The 22,344-nt window shown below is 40.8% G+C and overlaps 1 protein-coding gene across 1 annotated transcript in view; it reads right to left on the reverse strand.

Moving 5' to 3' along the window:
- syne2a (spectrin repeat containing, nuclear envelope 2a) overlaps window positions 1–22,344 on the reverse strand; it is an 84,396-nt gene that overhangs the window by 6,382 nt on the left and 55,670 nt on the right. Inside the window, exons 83-106 of the mRNA XM_079215778.1 lie at window positions 21,805–21,981; window positions 21,232–21,387; window positions 20,985–21,140; window positions 20,006–20,170; window positions 19,638–19,771; window positions 19,178–19,367; window positions 18,208–18,390; window positions 17,797–17,910; window positions 15,980–16,134; window positions 15,567–15,714; window positions 14,886–14,980; window positions 13,972–14,203; window positions 13,606–13,803; window positions 11,568–11,675; window positions 10,317–10,472; window positions 7,949–8,107; window positions 6,796–6,962; window positions 4,084–4,246; window positions 3,462–3,652; window positions 2,555–2,705; window positions 1,700–1,882; window positions 1,422–1,559; window positions 816–1,007; window positions 52–340 (exon numbers count right to left, since the gene is read on the reverse strand). Coding sequence (XP_079071904.1) covers window positions 52–340; window positions 816–1,007; window positions 1,422–1,559; window positions 1,700–1,882; window positions 2,555–2,705; window positions 3,462–3,652; window positions 4,084–4,246; window positions 6,796–6,962; window positions 7,949–8,107; window positions 10,317–10,472; window positions 11,568–11,675; window positions 13,606–13,803; window positions 13,972–14,203; window positions 14,886–14,980; window positions 15,567–15,714; window positions 15,980–16,134; window positions 17,797–17,910; window positions 18,208–18,390; window positions 19,178–19,367; window positions 19,638–19,771; window positions 20,006–20,170; window positions 20,985–21,140; window positions 21,232–21,387; window positions 21,805–21,981 — 4,000 coding nt within the window. The remainder of the gene's footprint in view (window positions 1–51; window positions 341–815; window positions 1,008–1,421; window positions 1,560–1,699; window positions 1,883–2,554; window positions 2,706–3,461; window positions 3,653–4,083; window positions 4,247–6,795; window positions 6,963–7,948; window positions 8,108–10,316; window positions 10,473–11,567; window positions 11,676–13,605; window positions 13,804–13,971; window positions 14,204–14,885; window positions 14,981–15,566; window positions 15,715–15,979; window positions 16,135–17,796; window positions 17,911–18,207; window positions 18,391–19,177; window positions 19,368–19,637; window positions 19,772–20,005; window positions 20,171–20,984; window positions 21,141–21,231; window positions 21,388–21,804; window positions 21,982–22,344) is intronic.

Raw genomic sequence — 22,344 nt, forward strand, 5'->3', positions numbered from 1 at the left:
CAAACCCAAAGTGTGTGAACCGTGAATCAAGATGTTTTTCAGTAAATCTACCTGATAGAGCACTGAAGTAAGTTCTGTCATCCTCATGTTCTTCCTCCTCATCCTCATCCTCATGGGACGATGACCCTCCTACGTCTCCGGTGTGGTCCCACTCCAATGGCAGGGAATCCACGCTCGCCGGAGTCTCCCGCCCCGAGCGCTCCAGTGGAGAGGCCAGCAGGCGGGTGGGTGTCGCCGGGAGGCTTCCTTGGCTCCGCCCAAGCCAAGGTCGGCCAATCAGCTCCAAGCTCGACGCCAAGGAAAAGGCAGTACCAGAGAGCTCCGGTTCTTCTCTGATCGTCTAAGGTGCAGAAATAACAGGTATTCAGCGTGTCACTTTTTGGTTTGTGCCCCTTAAAATTAAAGATGCAACTGTCTGAGTATCTCAGGGGTCAATTTCACCATGTTTGAAACATAAGCTGAGATTTGACACATGGGATCATTTGCTCTTTAGTATATTTTAAATTGTTTCACCATGAGGAATACAAAGCCTTCTGGGACTCAAAAATGTATCTCGAATTTGCCAACATTTGCGATGAGCATGTCATAAATTTGGATTTCAATGTCAGATAAAGACAGCATGACATGTAGAAATATAAATATATAATTAAATATGTTGCGATTGCAAATGGAATCACAGATGTACAAATATAAAAATCTGTAAAATCGAATAGAAACAGTGAGATTTACTTGTTTCAAAAATAAATTAAAAAAGGCATAAATCAAGTTATGAATGGAAGAATGGATGTAGCTGATGCGTGTAGGCTCCAGCTCACCGGGGGTTGGCTGAGACGCTGGTGAAACCGGACCAGTCTGCTGAAAACCTCCTGGCAGTAGGAGTGCAGCTCCTCCAGCTCGTCTTCTATCAGCGCTGCGTCCTGCAGTGAGCTCTTCTGGATTAGACCCTCTCCAAACACGATCAGCCCATCAATGCGATCTGTGTTCAGGGTGATCTCCTTCTGGAAACTCTGCAGGATGATTGGATGAACGGAGACAGAGTCAGTAACATGAGGAGTTTCAGAAAACCAAAAGGAACCAAACACAGCTGCTAAGTGTATCTGTTATAGGGCTCTGGAAAAAAAAAACACAGTTTAAAAATAAAGCCAGTACCTTAAACATCTGAACATGCATTTATTCTAATGGATGCAACATTTAAGCACCAAGAGAACTGACAGAATCATTTTTCTCCAATGTTCTCCTTTTTGATTATAAGAGATAATTTCTCCTTGAAAAGATATAAAGGCTTAAAGTGAGACACATTTAACTTAAAAATGAAATGAGCAGAGCTTTTTCTTTCTAAAATTCTGCGTGACTTGCAGTTTGTGCCTTGTGCGTTCGCTATAACACAAGTGTCTGCTGCATGTGTTCCAGTATGTCCTCACATTGAGCTGTTGGATCTTGTGATGGACGTCGCTCTCTGAAAAGTGTTCGACGTTGGTGAGCTGCAGGTCCAGCTCGGTCAGCCACACCAGCATGCTTTCCCTGGTGCCTTCAAATTCCTCCCTCTGGCTGGTGAAATACTGAGAGAAATGTGAAGAAATAGATGAACAGGGGAGAGAGGAAAAACAGGTACATGTCAATGACAATTAATCAGAACCCCCATCTGCACTACTTGCACTACTCTGACTACTCTGTTGTCTTTAATTGTCATGTGCGGTACCTTTAGTCTGCGGAGGATGGCAGCCACTCTGCGGTGCAGGTTGTCCCAGCGGCGGTTGCCTTCGTGGACCATGACTTTGAGCTGGCTGGCTCGGTCAGTGCGGTTCTCTCTGGCCAAGCGGCGGTACTGGTTATTGACTAGTTCCAGCTGGGTCAGCCGCTCATGAACCTGCCTTTGGAAACCCTAAAAAGAGCAGGGCAAGATGGAATGAACCAGTTAGAGAGAACAGGAGGGGATTATGGCTCCAAGTGTACGACAAACAATAGTGGATTATATTATAACAAGTGTTTGAATTTATTTATGCCATTACATGTTTTCTTTTAGTTGTGTGTGACTCACCACCCTCCTTCTCATAATGTCAAATACAGCTGAAATGACTAGTTGATTCAAAATGTGTTAGTCGACCGGAATTATTTGGTGTGAATTATAAAAAAGCAAATATACAAAAAAAGCAAAACCAAAAACATTCAATTTAATATGTCAACTCTTGGTAACCATGACAGAGGCACATTTTATACATTGAAATTGACTATTGAAGGAGAATAATTGATAATGAAAATTATAGTTTGATTTACTTCACATTTGTATCTATATTTTCTAGGTGTAAAAAGAAAAATGGGATATGAGTGGAATTTTTGAATTTATCTAACAGACACCAGGAGAACATGTCACTGGTCATAGAGGGAAAAGGTGAAACACCCACCTAGTCTGTCAAGTCAAAAATTCAAAATTCATGGATTTAGTCATATCCAATTTAATACAGAACAATGAAAATATTTCACTTTGAAAAAACAAGCAAGCATTCAAAAACAGAGCTACTTCAAGTCTGTTCTGTTTGCCGACGTCACAACTGACCTCGAACTTCTTGAGCTCCTCCTTAGCGACAGTATAAAGGACGTCTGCAGAGTTGGGATTGGCAGCGGTGCGCTCGGCCATCTTGAGCCAATCCTCGAACCGCGAGTAGTCGTCGAGGAACTTGCACCAGAGTCTCCAGGTCTCCTCGATCCTACAGGGACACGTCGTAATGGAGTTAGAGTTATTCTGTGACACTGGGGAAGCCGTTTCCAACCAATGAGTGCATCTTTGTTCGGAAATTTGAAGCGTTCGATAAAAACTCCTCATCAAAATGTTTAATCTTACTTTAAATTATTAATTTGATTAAAAATGAACTAAATTGGATATGATTGTGTGATATGATGACTGTTTGATGTGCAGAGTGGAGCAGGTGTGTTTACATTCAGATGTACCAGAGATATGTGTGTTTATACTCTAGGTGGGTGTACCAGTGGGAGCGGTAGGTATGTTGTATGTTTGTATATGTCAAGAAAAAGATGGAAGTGTCAGTTGAAACGCATGTTTGCCATGTTATGTGTCAAACGACATTTCCAAATCCAAAAAAAAAAAAAAGAACTAAATTGACTGGGATTGTTGACTGCAAAGTGATATAGTAGACGTAAAAAAAGTATAAAGTAGTGTCTCTAGAAACTTTGGAATGTGGTTATAGATGTATCGTCCGAAGGGATTTAACAGAGCTGTGTAATAATCATATGTTGTACATCTCAATATGTCGTAAGATCAGTAGTAATAGTAATAGACAAAGACAAGAAGTTATATTATTGTATAAGATCTTTGAAACATGTAAGAATTGGTGTGAATTGGGTGCTTACTCTGATCTGACTGCTTTATAGCTGGAGAAAAGTTTTCAATACAGTACGTATCTGTGTGTGTGTGTGTGTGTGTGTGTGTGTGTTTTAGTTCCTACCTGAGCCTCCTGTCTAGAGCCATGGTACAGATGGCCCTCCACCGCTGGTCCAGGCTGTGGCTGGTTTCCTGCAGGGAGTCGCTCTCCGGCTCGGTGCTGCCAGCAGCATCTTCGTCCCGCAGCAAAACGTCGCACAGACTGAGCACGGACACGACGCCCTGCGTGTGCTGCTCGATGTCCCTCTGCAGCTCCTGCACGGGCACATGGACGGACACGAGGTCACACATGGCATCAGACCACAGCAGTGAAACCATGTGTTAAACATCAGTCAACAGACGTATAGATGGAGGACAGGAGCTCACTGCATGAGACCACCCACTCCCAAAATTAAACAAAGGACAGATATCAATTATTAATCATGAAAAGGGACACAAAGAGTAAGTGGGAGTGACAGTGAAATAGAAAAACTAAGTGTGAGAAGAAATATAGAATTAAAGTGTAACAATACACAGACGACACAACCAAAAAAAAACAAAATTGAAAAATTGAAAAAATAATAAAAATCAAATAAAAGGTACAATGCGGTAACCTACAAAAGAAATTTTAGTTTAAAGACAAAACACTCAGTTTAAACCACTGGTGAGATGTTATTAGCAACAATAATAATAATGTTTCTGTATACCTGCTGCTCGGCCAGCCTCCTCTGGATCTCCTGGTGGTGACAGACGCTGTAGGTGACGGGTCTGGACAGTTCGGACTCGATGCGAAAAAGCCACGAGCGGAGATTACTCATGTTCTTATCCAGCTGCTGCACCGCCACCAGAGTCTCCTTCAGCTTTTTCACCCTGAACACACAGACACACACACACACACACACACACACACACACTGCTTTATTAACTTCATCTTCCATTTTTCAAATTAAGTAATGGGACCTGGGCTTGGGACCTTTAGATGGTTTAACGGTTGTGTATGTGTGTGAGTTATTATGAAGTTAACTGAAATGTGACCCAGGACTGATTCTTTTGAACACATGGGCAAATTAAAGGCAGAAACAAGAAAAAAGCCTTCAGCTAAATCTGGTACAAAGCGTCGCTTCTCTGTATGAGATTCATGTTTTTTGTACATAACCTTGACAAGTATGTATAAAAAGGACCAAATTAAATAAAAAGAAAATTACAACTTATAGAAACACAGAAAACAGGAAAAAGGCAAACGGAAAGGAGAGAACATTAAAAAAGGGAAAACAGAAAAAAAGAGAGTAAGAAAACAGTCAAGAAAAGACAAAATATGAGACAAAAAAAGAAAACAAAAAACTATGAGAGAAAAAGAAAGAGAAATAAAGTTGAACTCTCCACTAACACACACTATAACATTCTTCTCAGGTATCTTATAGTACAACTTCCAAATTCACCAAGGTAACTGACCCTGTCGTGAACACACACACACACACACACACACACACACACACACACACACACACACACACACACACGCTGGTGTCATAGCAACGCTTGGGACAATAATAGCACTCTCCGGAAGCTTAAAGCCTGAAGTGTGCCCCGTTTGGGAGTTTGACTTAATTTCCCCATTTCATCCTCCTTCTCCTGTCGAGGTCCAGGAGGGAGACGCTCTCCACCAAAATATTAAGCCCTGAAAACATTTGTGAGTGTCAGCGGCCGGCTGAAGAACTCATGAAAGAGTCCTTTGGGCTTTAAATACGTTGAGAGTCTGAGATCTGTTCTTATGAGATCCAATTAGTTAGGATATTTTTCATTTTGGGTGGTTGTTAATTCTGCAAGTAGCTGGTTTAGATTTCAAATTACATCACATTAAATTACATTCAATTACAATTACGATGAACATAAAGTTCATAGATGGTCTTGTAAAAGGTTATGTTATTTAGTTATGGGTGTTTTGACTCAGTTCTTATATAACTGCTTGTACCGAGAGAACATTAAACAATCATGCACCAAAATGTGGCATGTTTTGCAAAATTAAAAACATTAAAGAAATCCTTAAAAATAATGCAATAAAAACAAAGCACTGGTGTTGGCAATGTCAACTGATTTCAAGCCCTAGTTACAGTTCAGGAATAATGTCCAGTGGAAGTTTGTGTGTGTAGTAGTTAATGTGGCTTTATGTTTATGGCGTGTAATGAAGACATAATAGAGTCACTGTAAATTCTGTCTTGAAAATACTCTTCCCCTCTGGAGATACAACCATCCTTGTCAACTAAATTGTCTCCGTCTCTTTCACTCCCGCTCTACCTCGGACAGCCGAACAAAGGCCAGCAGCTTCATGCCGAGGCCCAACAAAGACACAAAACCCGGTCAGGGGTCCTCGCATAGGAAAAAGGGACAAGAGGAGAATGAGCGCAGCAGAAAAGAGCTGAAGGATAAGTGAGGATATAAGGTTGCCGTTAACAAAGTAGAGGACTCAAAGTTAGCAAGAGACTTAACTCTTTTCACCTTACTGTGCATCTTGAGTGGTTATAGAATTCTATCAATTAACTTTTACATACATAATGAGGCTTAGACTACTTGATTATTGCATTGAGTCAGATGAGTTGTTGCCAGCAGCTGAACTAAAGGCATAAAGAGACCAAGAAATATAATGTGTTTCATAAAATGTCCAGCTTCTTATTTTTTCCAAATATTTAAAGCACCTTTCCATGGAAATTAAAAAGTATTCAACACTTGGCTGCTTCAAGCCCTCAGAAACCTCACTTTGAGAATCAGCGTTTAATGCATGCCGACAGACACGGCTCCTCCCACACTAACCCACCCGAACAGACGACAACACGTGTGGGGGAGAGTCAGTGGGGACATATGGTACTGTCTGAGACGTAAGCACAGCTTTTTTCTTCTTTTATTTGGTGCTGGTGGGGGTAACTTGTACTGTAAGTGCAGGTTTGTATCTCCAGCTCTCACACAGGACTGTCCATCTGTCCGAAGGGAGGGGTCAGGGGCAGTAACAGTTTACATCACAGGGGCTTAACTTACAGTCTGTACATTAGAAGCCATGTATTCCTGACAGCTGCAGAGCACGACTAACATAACAGCAGGTGGATGGCTCTACGTTAGAGTTATTGTTTGATTGCAGGCTCCCAATTAGAGCCTTTCAGTCCATAATTATGCTTTTGAATGGAGAGTAGCTTTGCTGTGAAAGGTGGAAGGCAATAATGGGGCGACATTTATTGTGTGTTACGGAAAAAACATCCACACACACGCAATTATTTTTAATCGAAAAACCCTTTTAGTAATTGCTGTTGAAAAGTCTAATAATGTTTGCTTTCCTTCTGAGTTTTCTGATAAAGAATACACACACATACACGTAAGAGGGTCACTAAATCCATTCTTTCCGCTTCTCAGACAGATGTGGCGGTTCTTACCTGGCTTCGATCTGGTGGAAGAGGTTGTGCCACCGCTGGTTGACCTCCTGCAGCGAGCCGTGGACCTTCGTCTGCTTGGCCTCGTCACTGGCTAGCAACAGCTGCTCACCCAGCTGCTTCAGGTGGCTTTTATTCTCACTGAACAAGTTGATTTCCTCCATGCAGTCCTGTGGAAAACATGGCATGAATACATTGTGCTGCTTTATAAACATCATGTCCTGAAGAAAAAGAGAAGGAAAAACCCTCACAAACTGTGTCTATACAATGCAGGTTAAATCTAAAAACTCTTTGGATTGTTGTATGTATTTGTGTTTTACAGTAGGCTGATTCATATAGGGGTTTTGTCAGTGGTGTTATCATGTACAATACATGATTGTATATTATGGATGTAAATTTCAACCGGAATAGAGATTATTTATGCCCAATGCTCATGACGCACAACATTAGTAAACTGCATGTTTTAGGCTCATTTGGCCAATCTGTTATTCTTTGAAAGCAAAGGACACCAAATGATGAGAGGTAAGCATCTTAGTTATGACATAATCGTGTCTATTACAGAACATTTAAATGACCAGCAAAACTAGTGTCAACAATACACTTTCCCTGTTCAGTGTCCCGTTCATTCAACCCGCCAAACACCTGTTTCCATGTCCTGGTGCAGTTAGTGATCAATGGTGCCATGTTTAGCTATCAAAATAATACAGGAGGGACAAGTGCCACTAATTCTTCTCATCTCATCTCATCCAACAACTCTCAACAAGGATCCTGCAGCATTCAAACCAATTATTATCTTGTTGAGTAAATGAGCACGCTTCATGATGAGACGGGAAGGTACAAAAGGCTTTCAGACACTGAAAGGACAACGGTTGTGTCTGAACAAAGGGAAGTGCAGCCATCTCATTCCAGGCCACCATCTGTTATAAACCGCATAATTCATGTATGGAATTTAACCTACACAAGTGGGTCGATTGTTGGACTTACAGAATGTGTTATTCATGAGAATAGTGTGCAAGAAGTATCCAGTATAAATATGTAATAATGTACGTCATGGGGCATACCGATGAAATAATACCTGCAATGTACAGTAAACTCTGTACACCGGTTCTTCCATGTGTTTAGAGAGGAAGATATTAATATTTATAAGATCTTGTACCTTCTTCAATTTCTCCACCATTTCCTCGATGCTCAGCTCTCCGCTGTGGCACACCTTGTTCTCCATCTGAGTTAGCCAATCACAGAACTCCTTGTTCTTGTCGTTGAAGATGGTCCAGGCATTGAGGCGGTCTGCAATTTCTTGTCTGCGCAAGGATACCTAGGAAGATTGAGATAAGAGTCATCCAGCAACTCTGCACACGTAATGGTCGGGAGACCAATTGTCAGTTCTGACAGGACACCTGTGGTGCCAGCTGCAGTTAGAAATAGATCAATAAAGGTTCATCTATTGATAGATAGGTATTGGTTTTATATCTGCATGAGCAACCTTTCATGCAACTACCATGGTAGTTTCGGGTAACCAGATGACAAACCAGGGATTATGGTGCATTGACCGCACCAAGCACTACACAAGATTTATGGCGTTTAAACAAACCTTAAATCTGACAATATTTACACCAGCAAAACGTCTTTCAGTTTCTAAATAGACTTGCTGGGAACAACTGCACGCAAAAAATATCTTAACTGTCTGCACAACAGTACATTTAGTAGATTAGAGCTTCGTGCAAAGGGACACAACACCTTGTAAAGTACTAAATAAAAGCAACGTTCAATACAACAGATTACATGGTACTGATGTGAATATTAATGTTTTTCTTTTAATACCAGTGCCATGTAATCTCTATCAGAATCAGTAATGAACTGAAATCCCTAAGGGACTCTGGCTGTTTAATAAAATTAACAGGGTCCATTTTCCTAATGACAGTTTAATGCCATGAGGAGGGGGCTGATGATCTTTTGGAGGTTAAAGGGCTTAGTGAGCCCACAAGGCATGATTGAACCAGATATATTTTACTGCTCGGTGGCATTTATTTGATTCAAATGAGCCCTGTTTTGGTTTTTATGGACTAACACTGCTGCGCCTTTTGGACTGTGGAGAATTTAGGGAGCATTGTGAGCTGCCGTCAGGTCTTTGGGCTTCCCCTGGAACAAAAGAGCCTGCCCCCTGAATCCCTTTAGCCCAGCCAGGCCATCTGCTCTGCGGACCCATTCCAGTGGCTTCCCCCACCTACAACCTGTTAACTATGCAGAGGAAAAGGTTGTAGCCCCCCGGGCACGTCAGGAATGAATGGGGATGAAACCTCTTGTGTGTCATCTAACATCTGAAATTAGTTTGCCATTTAGTTAATAATTTTTTTTATGATGGCTTAAGTATTGTATGTTTTATGAAACAGCAAAGATTCAACCTATGTACAGTACATGCATGTCGGCTTTTACATTTGATATGCAGTAACTGGAAGGCTTCCCTTGAAGACATCCAATTGTTTTCCGGAAATCATGTGGTTTGTGTATGAGGTTTGTTTTCAAATTTAAAAATGAAGTAGTCAGGATGAGCAGCTATTGTACCTACTTGTACAGATAACAAAGAGACAAATACATACAGAACACCAAACAACAGAAAGCACGCTGGCTGCTACGGCTGCATCAGTGAATCCCAATAACTCCTGCCAAGACAGGAGCAGGTGGAAGCCGCTAGTTCTGAGTGGGGACCCAATTAGCATGACTGCAATGATCCCATAACCCGAATAACGGACCGAGGCAGGTCACAACCGTTGGTTTCTAAAGAACAAGTGCGTGTTTGTGTTAAAGCCAAAAGACTTAGCTGTAGGAATTTGAACCCATGTCTATACAGTAGAGCTGCTTTCACAAATGATGCAGTTACAGAATTAGCGGCCTGTTTCTGTTTGAGCACAGTGCGTCCGAGCAAGGAGACAATTACAACCTGAAAAGCTGTCAAGTGACTTTTTCAAAACATTTGGGAAAACTGGATAAAGCTCCGCGTTTCTTTTCATGCTGATCCAAGCAGAAAAGACTCCATTTGACTTAGAGGTAACCACATCCAGAACTGTCCCGTACAACACACTAGTATCTAGTATAAACAATAAGATTGAGTTTTTGCCCTTTTGCAGTATAGAAAACAAATGAGTTGGACCTGTATGGAGGCAAGTTGCAAGTAGTGTTAACAAGAGGACAAGAAGTTGTAATTTTCCCTCCAAGAACCGGCACATGTTGCTCTTTTCTCAAACAAATGAGTGTGTATATGTGCGCGCGTGTGTGTGTGTGTGTGTGTGTTTGTGTATGAGTGTGTGTGAGTGTGTGTTTAGCCCCAGTGGTGCAGAGGCTTTGTGCTGCTGGTCAGCGCCAACACTCTACGAGCAGCAACTTTTTCCTCCTTCTTTCCCCCTCTTTCCCCCACTCCTTCCTCTCCACCTGCACCAACTACACTCTCTTCCTTTCTCTGGTTCACTTTATGGTCTCTCCTCTCCTCTCCTCTCCTTTTCTCTCCTCCTCTTTTTGTCAGTTCTCACCTTCATACACAGCTCTTCCCATTGCCCGTGGAGTTGCTCCAGCTGCTGCTCAAGCAGAGCCGAGTCACCGGCCGCTACGTACTGGGACAGGTCCGTCTTCATGGTGGCCAATTCCCTAAATCCACCGGTCAAACGCTGCAGGAGGAGGTCTGTCTCCTGCATAACACACACATACACAGACGGCCAGTCAGACAGCCATGCACAAACTGCGCGGACACGCTTCTATACCTCTTTTTAGCTCGCACCGTCCAGATTAAAGGGCTGTGGACGGGACAGGGGGAGGGGATAGAAAGGGGGAGGGGAGTGAAAGCAGGGGGTATTAAATAAAAGAAAGGGGGGGTAAACCTCAGACGCGCTCTGGTGGGATGGGGGGTGGCTACTGATGGAGTTGAGGGGTGGGGGGGACTTTGGCCAGTTTGCAGACCAGCTGACAGATTCATGCTGCTGATCTATAGGAACTTAAGTGGCAACTTGTGTTTTAACAGCATCCACTTTATGAAATTATTACAAATTTTCATTGGGACAAAAACATTATTTGTATTTTTGTTTTTGTTGCAATTTCAGTCCATTGAGTTGGTTATTATATCAGGTTACGCAATGAACGCAGTCCCAATCAGAGCCTGGTTTCCTGCAAATTCAAACATGGATACCATATTTTTGGCATTAAATGACAATTTGTGTGCTTTTGGGAAAAGCTTTTGGGAAACTGTCTCTCTGGTGTCCTGCTAAATGAATGGCTGCAGTGAGATGGATTGTTATCCAGAAGGACGTAGCCAGGATTGTTTATACACTCAGGTCACGAGTCCAAGAGTCCCAATCGGCCAACTGTCGAATCCTTAGAATGAATTGAAGAAGTTAACAGTGACTGTGAAAAGAATACTGTTTTGAACTAATTTTCTTGTTTCAATAGTAGACAAAGTTGGTAATGATTTCTCATTACATTTATCATATTATTTGATAATGCTTGTGCTTTATTATTATTCAACAAATGCAAGCTATAGTTTGGCACGGAGCAGCAGAGCCACTAATCTCGTATGTACCAGAAAAAATGGTTAATTTCTGTGTCAATGTTCTATATTCAGGGCCCGGTTGATGAAGGTCGCAAAAATGTGTTTTATTATAAATGGGTGTGAAACAACTTCCTTCTATTATGAGTGCGTGATGGCAGAAATACCGGGCTGTGATTCATTTTATTACTACTCCAGTAGAATACAGTCACGCTTGCACACAGACTAACTGTTTTGTAATTACCTGAACAGAGTCCTGCGGTCTCTCAGGCAGCGGCTGGTTCAGCGTGGCGTTCAGCTCATCCAGTTCAGACGTGATACCGGCTACCGTGTCCTGACACTGAGACCACTTCTTAATAAACAGCAGCGAAGAGAGGAGTTAGTTCAACCAATATCTGACACGTTATGATCAGTAACCTGTAACATTTAACCACAAAGGCCTGCTTAACCTGGACAGTATATTTTGGGGAACTATGTTTTGAGAAACATCAATCACCGCAGAGGTAACCTGCTTTTGATATAGCTATTATAGATGGTTTAGTTATATCACAAAAAGGTGAAATCATAAAAAATACCATGACTTTGGCTCTTTAGCAGTAAAGGGATCAGAAACAATTAATTATGCTTCTAAAATTGCATTTGTAGAAATATACGATGCCATCTGTGTTCTTAATTCAGAAAATATTTCCACAAACAAACCTTTCATATGCTGAAAAGAATACTGAATGAAACTAAAGCATTCATGTCAAATGCTGAAAGGACCAGGACTAAACTCAATGAAGGATAAACTCAATGAATCCAACACCTTTATTCACTTGGATTGATGACCAAAGTCTCTAGCTTGTCGGTTCTACTTTGTGCATTAATGCTGCTCTCTGTGTGATCTTTGACATGTTCCTCCGATGGATTTCCCTCTTTCCCCGGGAGGATCCTGTTTAGCCTGAAGGGGTTAACACCCCTCCACTCTATCTCCTTCTTCTGACACGGATCGTGGTTATCTGGATTGTGGTCCATGCCTACTACTCATTATATGAATAATATATTTCATATTCATTGAATGTGCTGTAACTGTTACATTGTTCATTCTGTACACAATACATCTATTGCTTCTGTCCATCCGGGGAGAGGGATCCTCCTCTGTTGCTCTCCCGAAGGTTTCTTCTTTTTTTCCCTGTGAAAGTTTTTTTTCTACATTTTGGGGATTTTTTCCTGATCCGATGTGAGGTCCCGGGGCAGGGATGTCGTATGTGTACAGATTGATTTGGGGCTATACAAAATAAGCTGAATTGAACACAGCTCTGCCTGACCATGCTGGGCACCAACACATTTTGATACTGTATTTCACACAGCTCATGAATCTAGGCCGCACTTCTGTAATTCAGACAACACTGACCAGTCAAAAAGGGTTTAACTAAAATATCAATCTGAATTTGCCCAACATTTCTGCCTCCCTGCTTTGCTCACATTACTTTATTTCTATAATATTTTATACAATTCTAAGTATGTCTATATATGTATATGTCTAATGCCTGTATGATATAGGAGTGCTGCTCTGTAAAGTGATGGAATGAAAAAGACAGACATGGATAGGATGTGGATCATGGACAGATTTGAGCTTCTCTTTGATCCCTTGGCTGGAGGTCTGTGCCAGGGCAACACACCAGATTGTGTGTGTGTGTGTGTGTGTGTGTGTGTGTGTGTGTGTGTGTGTGTGTGTGTAGGATCAGGTCCTGGATATGTGTCATGTAAAGCTGACTCCTCCTACTCTGTTAATACTGTAACACATGCTCTTCACTCGGATTTTGTGAGTCCAAAGCTGCTCGATATTTACGTGTTTTACTGGATTCTGTAGTATTAAAATACTATTTCTGAATATTTGTTTTGGCATCAGGCATGAAGCTAAGTTGACACCATAAATATTTTAAGAAATCAATAAGGTCCCTTGGCTGTAGTTTAGAGTTCAGAAGTGGATTTGTATCCTGTTGTTCCTTGATTGAATTCATAGAAACATCTATATCTAAAGAGATATCTGCATATTTATCCCAAAGAGGTTTTTTCCGTCTCAGTTTGTTTGTTTGTCAGAAGGAATACAATATTAATGAAACTTAGTGGAAGGGTGACATGAGCCAAAAAAAGAACCCATAACATTTAGGAGCAGATACAATTCCAGGGGCGGATACATACATTATTTTTCACTTTCATTATCATTGCTGTAGTTTTTGTTTTGAATGTTGAAAATAATCGATAAAAGTGTTGATATTTCATAGAAATATGTCTGTTACCTGAACGGCTGTCCTGACCAGGTCTCCGCTGCTCTCCAGCAGCGAGGTGGTTCGTTCCCAGGACTCCTGTATGGCCTGAAGCTCTGACTGCAGTTGGCTCTGACACTCCGACTCAGTCATGGTTTCACATAAATGTCTGCCAGCCCCCAGCGTCTGGCTGTACACGGTGGAGTGCAGATCCAGAGCGTCTTTAACACACTTCGAAAGGGAATGAGGGGAGATACAGTTTTTATCGATTATCATTTTAAACAAATTTAAATATTACATTTCGCACAATTTCACTTGCCCATCACTATAAAATGAAACTTTTGTTCATCACTGTAAGAAGCCAACCGCTTATTCTCACTGGCATCCAAACATACTAACCTGGCAATCATCCGCGCAGCTTCGTTGCTGATGCTGAGCACACAGAGCAGGTCCAGCAGGGGGCAGCAACGGGTCAACTTCCCTCAAAAGCCTCCACAAAAGTTTCGAGCCACGATGGTAGACTCTCCACTGGCCCAGTTGTTCTTTTGTTAAAGACCTGCGCTGGCCAGCCAATGCCAACGAGTTGAACCAGCTCCTCCTCATGCGGGTCACTTGTGTTATGAGCTCAGATCTGTGAAGGAGAAGTTATATTTTGGAGAGGAAAAAAAAAGTTTTTTCCCCTTGCAAAAAACAAATCAACACATGAAATGGGAGAAGAAAAGTTACAAACGGGTCTGTCGCAGTCCCTTCACAGGCAATTGCTAATTCAACACAAAATCATCAGCATTTTAGAACAGCCTTCCTAAAGTAGCAATCCCAGCAGGGGCAAGAAAAGAAACTTTCCTTTAGCTTCTTAAAAAAAAAAAAATGATTTAGAGACACTTTGGTAAAAGAGACATCTAAATGTTCCAGGACAGGAAGCACCTGCACATACTGCATTTCGTTGTGTGTCAGCAGCGTAAATCTAATGTGTGTAAGTCTTGCAAGTGAAGTAAGGAATCCAACTGGAAAACCTCAAATTTAATTACTTTATTAGATGACAGGATTTTTGGAGAATACAAGACAACATATCAGCAGGGAGTTTGTCTCCAGTGAGGCACCCAGACAAACCTGAATACTTTTTAAATAACTTAAATCTGAATACTTTCAATTAATTGATACAGTAAAACATTATTATTAGTCAATAAAAGTAAAGTCAAACCATGAGTGTGACAAAGAAGTCACAACTCACATTAAAAGTACAGCTTCTTCACAGTGCACTTATTCAAATAGGTAATAACTCAGAATTATATATATATTTTTCCATCACTTACCTTTTCTCTCCCGTCTCGGTTTCCATGGACTCGACTGCATGACAGAGAAGACCCTGCACAAGCTGATGTCCAATCAGGATTTCACTCTCAAGCCTCTGTGGGAGTGAGACAGAAAGACCATTTGTAGGGTAATTAACACATTTTGCTTCAAAATACCATTCACTATTTAAAACAAATGTTCTGACCTTGATCACAGTGATGCATTAACCCATTAAGACTGGATGCAAAATATACCTTTGTGCTGATGATTGCTCATTAATTCAGCTACCTCAAGCAATTAATTACTAAATATTTTTTCGTCAACGTGCTTGTCATCTGCAGAATACTGATGAGTAATCAGACTAATCTCCAGATGCAGGTTGGGAAAGTCTTTATCAACAAACAATTCATCAACAAATAATTTAACACTAGTTTTTCCATAACAAGTTAGAGTAGATGGCGACTTCACTTTGCTTTAAAAGTCAATTCAATTTAAATGTATTTGTCAATACTGAGTGCCAAGATGCAAACAACTTGAAGCACCTTGAAGTCCATAAGCATCCATAAAGAATTTTAGCCCTAAAGCCATTTAGACACTGGTCCCAGTTGGTCAGATACAAATCTAATCAATGTCTCTGAAATGAAAGAAATGTAGAGAATCTGAAAAGTGTGACGTATTAAGTGATGAAGTATGGTGAAGACCTTATGGACAGTCAGCATGTCTCGGAGGCTGGAGAAACTTTGACTCTTTTGAGGCATTGAATCCTCCTCCAGCTTCTTCTGGATCGATGTCAGGCTCTTACACTTCTCCTGGAAGGTCTGGGAACGCTGACGCTCAGCCTGCAGCTCTCTGGGAAAAGATAAAAGGACAATTAGACTTCAGATGGAAGCTACTTTCAAAATGGACACATCCACTGTATTCCATCAGAAAATGAACTAATTCATGACAGCCTTGCACATCTTGAAAAACAGACAATGTGATATATCTCATCTGCCAGAATAACTGTATGAATGAATAAAAACATTTTAACGAACTCTTTTGTGAACCTTCAAATAGTGAGAAAATTGCACACTTAAAGGCTATATGTTTTTATTTTTTCACTGAACGCTCTCACCTGTTCATGTCAGATGTGCGAGTCATGCTTTCAACCCATTGCTTGCTGAGCATGTGCAATCTCTCCGTCTCATGGCTGTTGAGGGTCACATAACAACTCATCTCCCGGACGTCAACCAGCGACGGAAACAGATCACTGACCTCCAAGAGAGCCTGCTACCCAACACAGAAAAAAAAGAAAAAAACATAGCACATTTACAATTCACCGTGGGCCTCCTTCATACAAAACTGAGACGTGAAGCCAATGCTGAAGCAACTTCAACTAGCGTTCTTTCTAATGGTCAGCAGGGGGCGAAATCAGATTGATTTATTACCGCAGTAAACGTGAATCACTAGTTTCTAGTCTTCTTCAATGCAGCATGATGTTCATTTGGTAAATTATGGTCCCATTTAGATTAGAATAGACCAGGGGTCAGCAACCTTTCCTATCCAAAGAGCCATTTTGCCCTTTTTTCCACCAAAAAAAAGTGTCTGGAGCCGCAAAAGCTATTTGATGAAGTTGTTTATATAGTTATATTATATGTACAACAAACTATAGTTTGTTGTATTTATGAAATTATAGAACAAGAATAAAGACAATTGTTGACATTGTATTGCTATTTTACCTGTTTATAACTATCAAACTCTTATGAAGAGGAGAAAAAAAAGTCATGTGTCAGCTACATTAAGATCCATTAAATACACAACTAAGCAGACCTTGGGTCCAATCTATATATGTGGCTCATGTGGTAGAGTGTTCATCCTGTAACCACAAGGTAGCAGGTTCAATACCTGTCATCCTCATGTGAGGTTTACATTTTAAACGCATATCTTTTGCTACGTTTACACTGAGCCTCCACACTGACTTTTAGAGCACCGCAAACGGAGGAGGACGGATCCGTTTTTACTAACGGACGCCTCACTGTCTCATGAGCTGACACAGAACCAGCAGCAGGAGTGGAGTTTGGAGACTTGATCCACTTCCTGAAAATATATCTACTTTGCTCAGTTTGCTGCAGCAGTTGATAAAGCGCTCTTCTGCAGCTTGATACTTTTCATCAGATGCTGTGTGCTTGTTCTGGAAGAGTCTTTCAACATTAAATGTTTTGTTGTTTGCTAACTCCTCGCCACATATCAAGCATACAGGTCAGCAGCATTGTTGGCGGTGAAAGCTAATTAATACGTTCACTCAGAATTAAACTACCTTTCTCTGTTGATAGTTTAGCGAGGGCGGAGCTCTGTGAATCACAAGTAGCACCTGCAGGGGAAGCTGCTCGACAGCGACGTGACAGGATGTGATGCACATTTTAGTTAAAGAAATATTTAAACATTTATTTTTATTTTCAGTGACTCAATATCACCTCAAACGCCAAGATAAGAGAAGTTCCCTTTGAAAGATTTTCCACTGGGCAAAAGCCTCAGGGAGCCGCAACAGACGGGCTAAAGAGCCGCATGCGGCTCCGCAGCCGCAGGTTGCCGACCTCTGGAATAGACGATAAAGCAGGGTATGCTTTACGGCGAGACTACCTTGTGATTGACAGGTCGCTACCAGAGTTGTCTGATCTGGTGTAATCGTCGTTTTTAGTTAATGAAAGTTATTTGTAACAGTTTAGTTTTAGTTAAATGTTGCTTGAGTATACTAAGATTCGAGACTTCACAACTATATACCAATATCTTTGGGAAGTGTAAGTCATGCTGAGTCTAAAGATACGTGTCTGGCCCGTCTGTCTGAGTTATTACATTGCAGTTCTCTTATCTTTGAACACTCCTCCACAGTTTAAAAGCATATCTTTTAGATTTAAAGTTTATTCATGGACAACAAAAAAGTTTCCAACCAACCTTCATTGAGTCTGTGTCATTGAACCTGGTCAAAAATGTATGTTGAGTGCTTCGTGCCTGCTTTTCAAGGGCCTCCAGTCCAGCATTTAATAGTTTCTGTTGCTCCAAATCTTCCTGCACAAAGAAATGGGATGATGATGATGATGATGATGATGATGATATTAATTTGGATTTGTGAAATTTGAGCAACAGTCTCACATTAAATGTCAGGGAAACTGTTCTCCATTCATTAGACAGTTGATGAATTAGATGTCAGGATGATAGATTGCTTTTTATATTGTGTTAGTCACTGTACATATGAACTTTCATCAAGTATTGAACTGTAATGGAAACTGCACAAAACCAATAATCAAAACCAATAATTCTACTATTGTAGTCAAATGAAGGTGATATTTCCCCGTATTTCCTCACCTGAAGACTTCTCTTTGTTCCTGAGATCGCCTTGTTCAGCAGCAGCACGTCACGTGACAGCAGTCTCGTCTCTGATTGGATTAAACTTGTGGCCAGTGGTTCTAGCCATTCAATGAGAGGCTTGCAAGCCAGAAGCACATCTCCCACACTGCTTTGCAAATCCTCAGCAGCATTCTGCAACTGCTGGTGTGAAGAAGAAAAAAACAGTTAGATGGAGGAATGAGAAGATAAGAGCTGTTTCTAATCAGTTTGTATATTTACTGTTATTAATATGACCTTTAATTGGATTTAGTTAGTTACGTATTTCCTTTCCATCATCTTTCCAACTATTTTAATCAATGTCCATTAAAATACTTAAAATCATAACATCAAGACTGCTTTTTTATCTTGTTGAAAAATGGAAATGTTATTTTCCACAAATGGTTGGCATTCCAAAATACACCATTTAATATACTTTTGGACTGGGGTGGAAATAGACATAAATGGCATTAATGGGTCCTTGTTCTTCTGCAATAATGCAGCATCTGAACTCCGCAGGTACAAATGCAGGAGATTAGGTGAAGGAACACGGACCAGACCCTTGTTAATATTTCTAAGAGCACGCTGCCTGTCTTTCCAAGAAAACAACAGGAGATTAGTCATTGAGAAACACTTAGAATGAAATTCTGAGATACAAGTCATAGAGCACAGGATGAGTCAGCCGTTTGTTGCATTATTCTCCAAAGGGCCAGAGAGCCTACAAACAAAATGGCACGTGAAGAAGCAAGAAGACAACGAGCGTGAACGCCAAACCAACTGCCATAGACCAACCTCAGCAATGCAAAGGAGGAATTGTAATTAACTGCTAACTTATATCTCATATTCATGAACTAAAATACTTGCTTTCCTTTATACACGCCTCATCAAATAGTTGACTGATAAGTACATCATGTAAAAAGTCTCACTCAGTACACATCTCTAGATATCTCACCTCCGCTGAGTGAACCATGGCCTGTGTTTCCTGCTGAGGCGAAGATCTCGACAGCTCCTCCCACTGATGCCCCAGTGTTTGCAGGTGAAGGAAGCATCGGTCAGACAGGTGAGTGTATTCCTGCCAGAGAGAAATTATCTCTCCGGTCCTCATGTGCTCGCTCTTTAACTCCAGCACCGCGTCCTTCCACCTGAACACAATACATTAATATAATGAGAGTGTGCTTTCAGAAACGCATTTTTCACGAGACAGAGATTTTCTGATTTTTTTTTTTGTCTTCTTTAAGTTTAAGTTTTTAAGTTTTTTTGTCTTCTTTAAGTTTTCTGATTTTTTTTTTGTCTTCTTTAAGTTTAAGTTTTTAAGTTTTTTTGTCTTCTTTAAGTTTTCTGATATTTTTTTTGTCTTCTTTAAGTTTGATCAACTGATCTGATTTGTATTTCTGTAATTTCAGGCCACTGACCGTCTTCGCTCTCCACTCATTTGATCCTCCAGCGCCTTTGCTGTTCCACGATGAAGAGTCTTCACAAGACTCTGATAGGATTTGTCCGCAGACGCCCAAAGATTTTCTCCTTTTCTGGCCTTCTCCTGGAGTTGCTGTGCACAGAATTCACCTTTTATAGTTTTACTTCAGAGGTGCATGTACTAAGTATGGTGACGTATGGTGACGTCCATGAACGCCCGCACCTTTACTGAATCTGTCTCAGCTAAATGGACAGGCTTTAAACTTCATTTAGTTACAACTGGCTGCGTCAGACTAATAAAAACATGTTCTTTCTTCTTGCTGCTGTACAGTCTTTATGTGACATGATAGTCAGGACGTGCGCTCACCTCAAGGAGGTCCATGTGTCCTTCTGCCTGCCTCAGTGAGAACAGAGGCTGATGCTGAAGAGCACAGCGCACCCTGGTGGTGTGCACAGAAACCTCCCTCAGATCGCTCTCAAAACAACTCCACTCCTCGATGTTCTGTTGAAGAGCTGGTCGCAGAGCTTCCATCTGTAAATGACCACAAAGGAAGACAGAAGGATGTTTGGTGATGCAGCATCCCTGACACTTGGGAGGATTCACTTCATATTTTTGAGGACGAGGTTCCCTGTTTTAAAGAAAAGCAGCACTTTCTCATTACATTGCTTTAATATAAAGCACATAAAAATGTTGGCAATAAATCATCCATGTAGCTGGTGGAGCATTGACTTTGGTTCTTTACTTATTATGCAATCATAGGTAACGTATTATCAAAAGTTTGAGGACTCCACTTGAGTAAGAAGGGTAGGTAGGAGTTTGTTAGAGTTAGCGTTTGTAGTTGGCTTAGAGGTCTTTACATTGCACAATTTTCTGAAGGGCATTCTGTGAATATTTCAAATGAGATTATTGCATATTTTCTGATGTTAGCTGTACTTATCCAACACTTTCACTTCTTATGAAATCTGGTAGTACAATACTTTTTGTCTTCAATTTCATGTAAAACACTAAACAGTAAAGCTGTCAAACTTTAAATCTCATTAAATTAGATTTACTTAAGTAAATAATTAATTAATTCAGCTGCTTCAAGTTCTCTCTTGATAATAGTGGACACTTACTGCGAGATAATATAGTTTAGCTGAAAGCAGCATTACAAACACACTTAAATTGCAGGCTGGAAAACCAACAATGAAAAAAGACATTAAATCACTGTAGATTATTAATACCTGACAACCCTTGCACATTCCATATACGTCATTTGAGTCATTGAAAAGGGGATCTTAAATATGTCATCACAAATGGCACACATTTTTCTGTCTCTGATTGCCATAAGAGATATATTTTTTACCTGTTTACTAAGCTCCACGCAAGCATGACAAACACTCTCTGTCAAGCCAGAGAAAGAGATATCACACGGGTGATCCTCTTCCTTTTCAACATGCACTCTTATGGGTTTCAACTCCTGCAAATCTGCAGACGCCTCCTTCACTCTGCTCACAGCAGCCTAAAAGAAAAACAAGAGCGGCCTCAAGATCAGAGGACAGCAGCAGGAGAGACACATCAAATATACACCTGTTTCCATCTCGCTACTGTACCTCCAACTCCAGCAGAGCCTCACAAGCCCGAGTTTGACTGGTGGGCTGTTTCCATTGATTCAGCTGCTTTTTCTGCTGTTCTGTCCAGCTGTGAAGACGCTGTAAACGCTTCTCTCGGTCTGCACATGTGCGATGCATCTGTTCAGCTCCACGAGCCTGAGAGGATAAAGCCAAACAGTGGTTGATTCATGTGTAGAAATCAAAGTCCGAAATAAGTACAAAATACTTTCCTTTTTATTCACTTTGTAGAGTCCATTGATGTTGGCATAATTTGTGGTATTTCTCTAGTTTGACTGATGGGTTTCAGTTTTTAAAATAGACCATTAGCCAATTATTTGTGCTGATAGAAACTATTTGAGCTTTTAATGACTAGAAACCCAACTTTGTATGGAAACATGCACCCAGATCCAGATCTGAGCAACCCAACTGAACTGCTTTTTGCCCTCTTTCACTACATTTCCCACATGCTAGCTGGTTAGCACTGCAAACAAATATGATTAGGCCAGGGGGAAAAAAGCAAAGGCCTTATTCAATTTCAGATTCTACATGTAAATCATTAGCTGAAGAACGGACCTGGCTCTCCAGCTCTCTCTGAAGATGCAGCCACTGTTGTCTGAGGGCTCCAAGTTTCTCTGCAAACATTGTACGTTCTGAGCGGAGAGCCCGGACGTCCAGTCCACCCGCCTGAGGCCCAGACTGACACAGGAAATCAGCAAGGAGCAGCCCATTGGCCATGCCTGTCTTTAGCTCCTGAGAAAGCACAGTACATGGAAGGAAATCAATACAAATATGGACATAAATTAAACAAAAAGTGGAGGTAACTGAATTTGATTCTAATTACAGGTGTCTGACCAGAAACTTATTTCTAACATACTATATTTATTTCTTTTATTTCGTGTTTTAGCATTGTAAATCATTAGTAGTGCTTTTATTGCATTAATAAACATTGGAGTTCAGTATAAGTATGTATTTTGAAGTGTATTCTGTCAATGTTTTACGAGTTATCCCCAAAGAAAAGAGAGCTTTTTTTAGCTTAAATGTATGTTTCGTTATACAGAAAATGTCACCTTTTGGTTATTTTATTAACATAAAGTCAATGCAGAAAGGAAGAGA

The sequence above is a fragment of the Taurulus bubalis genome (assembly GCF_910589615.1).
Source record: "Taurulus bubalis genome assembly, chromosome: 3".
NCBI classification, from domain to species: Eukaryota; Metazoa; Chordata; class Actinopteri; order Perciformes; family Cottidae; genus Taurulus; species Taurulus bubalis.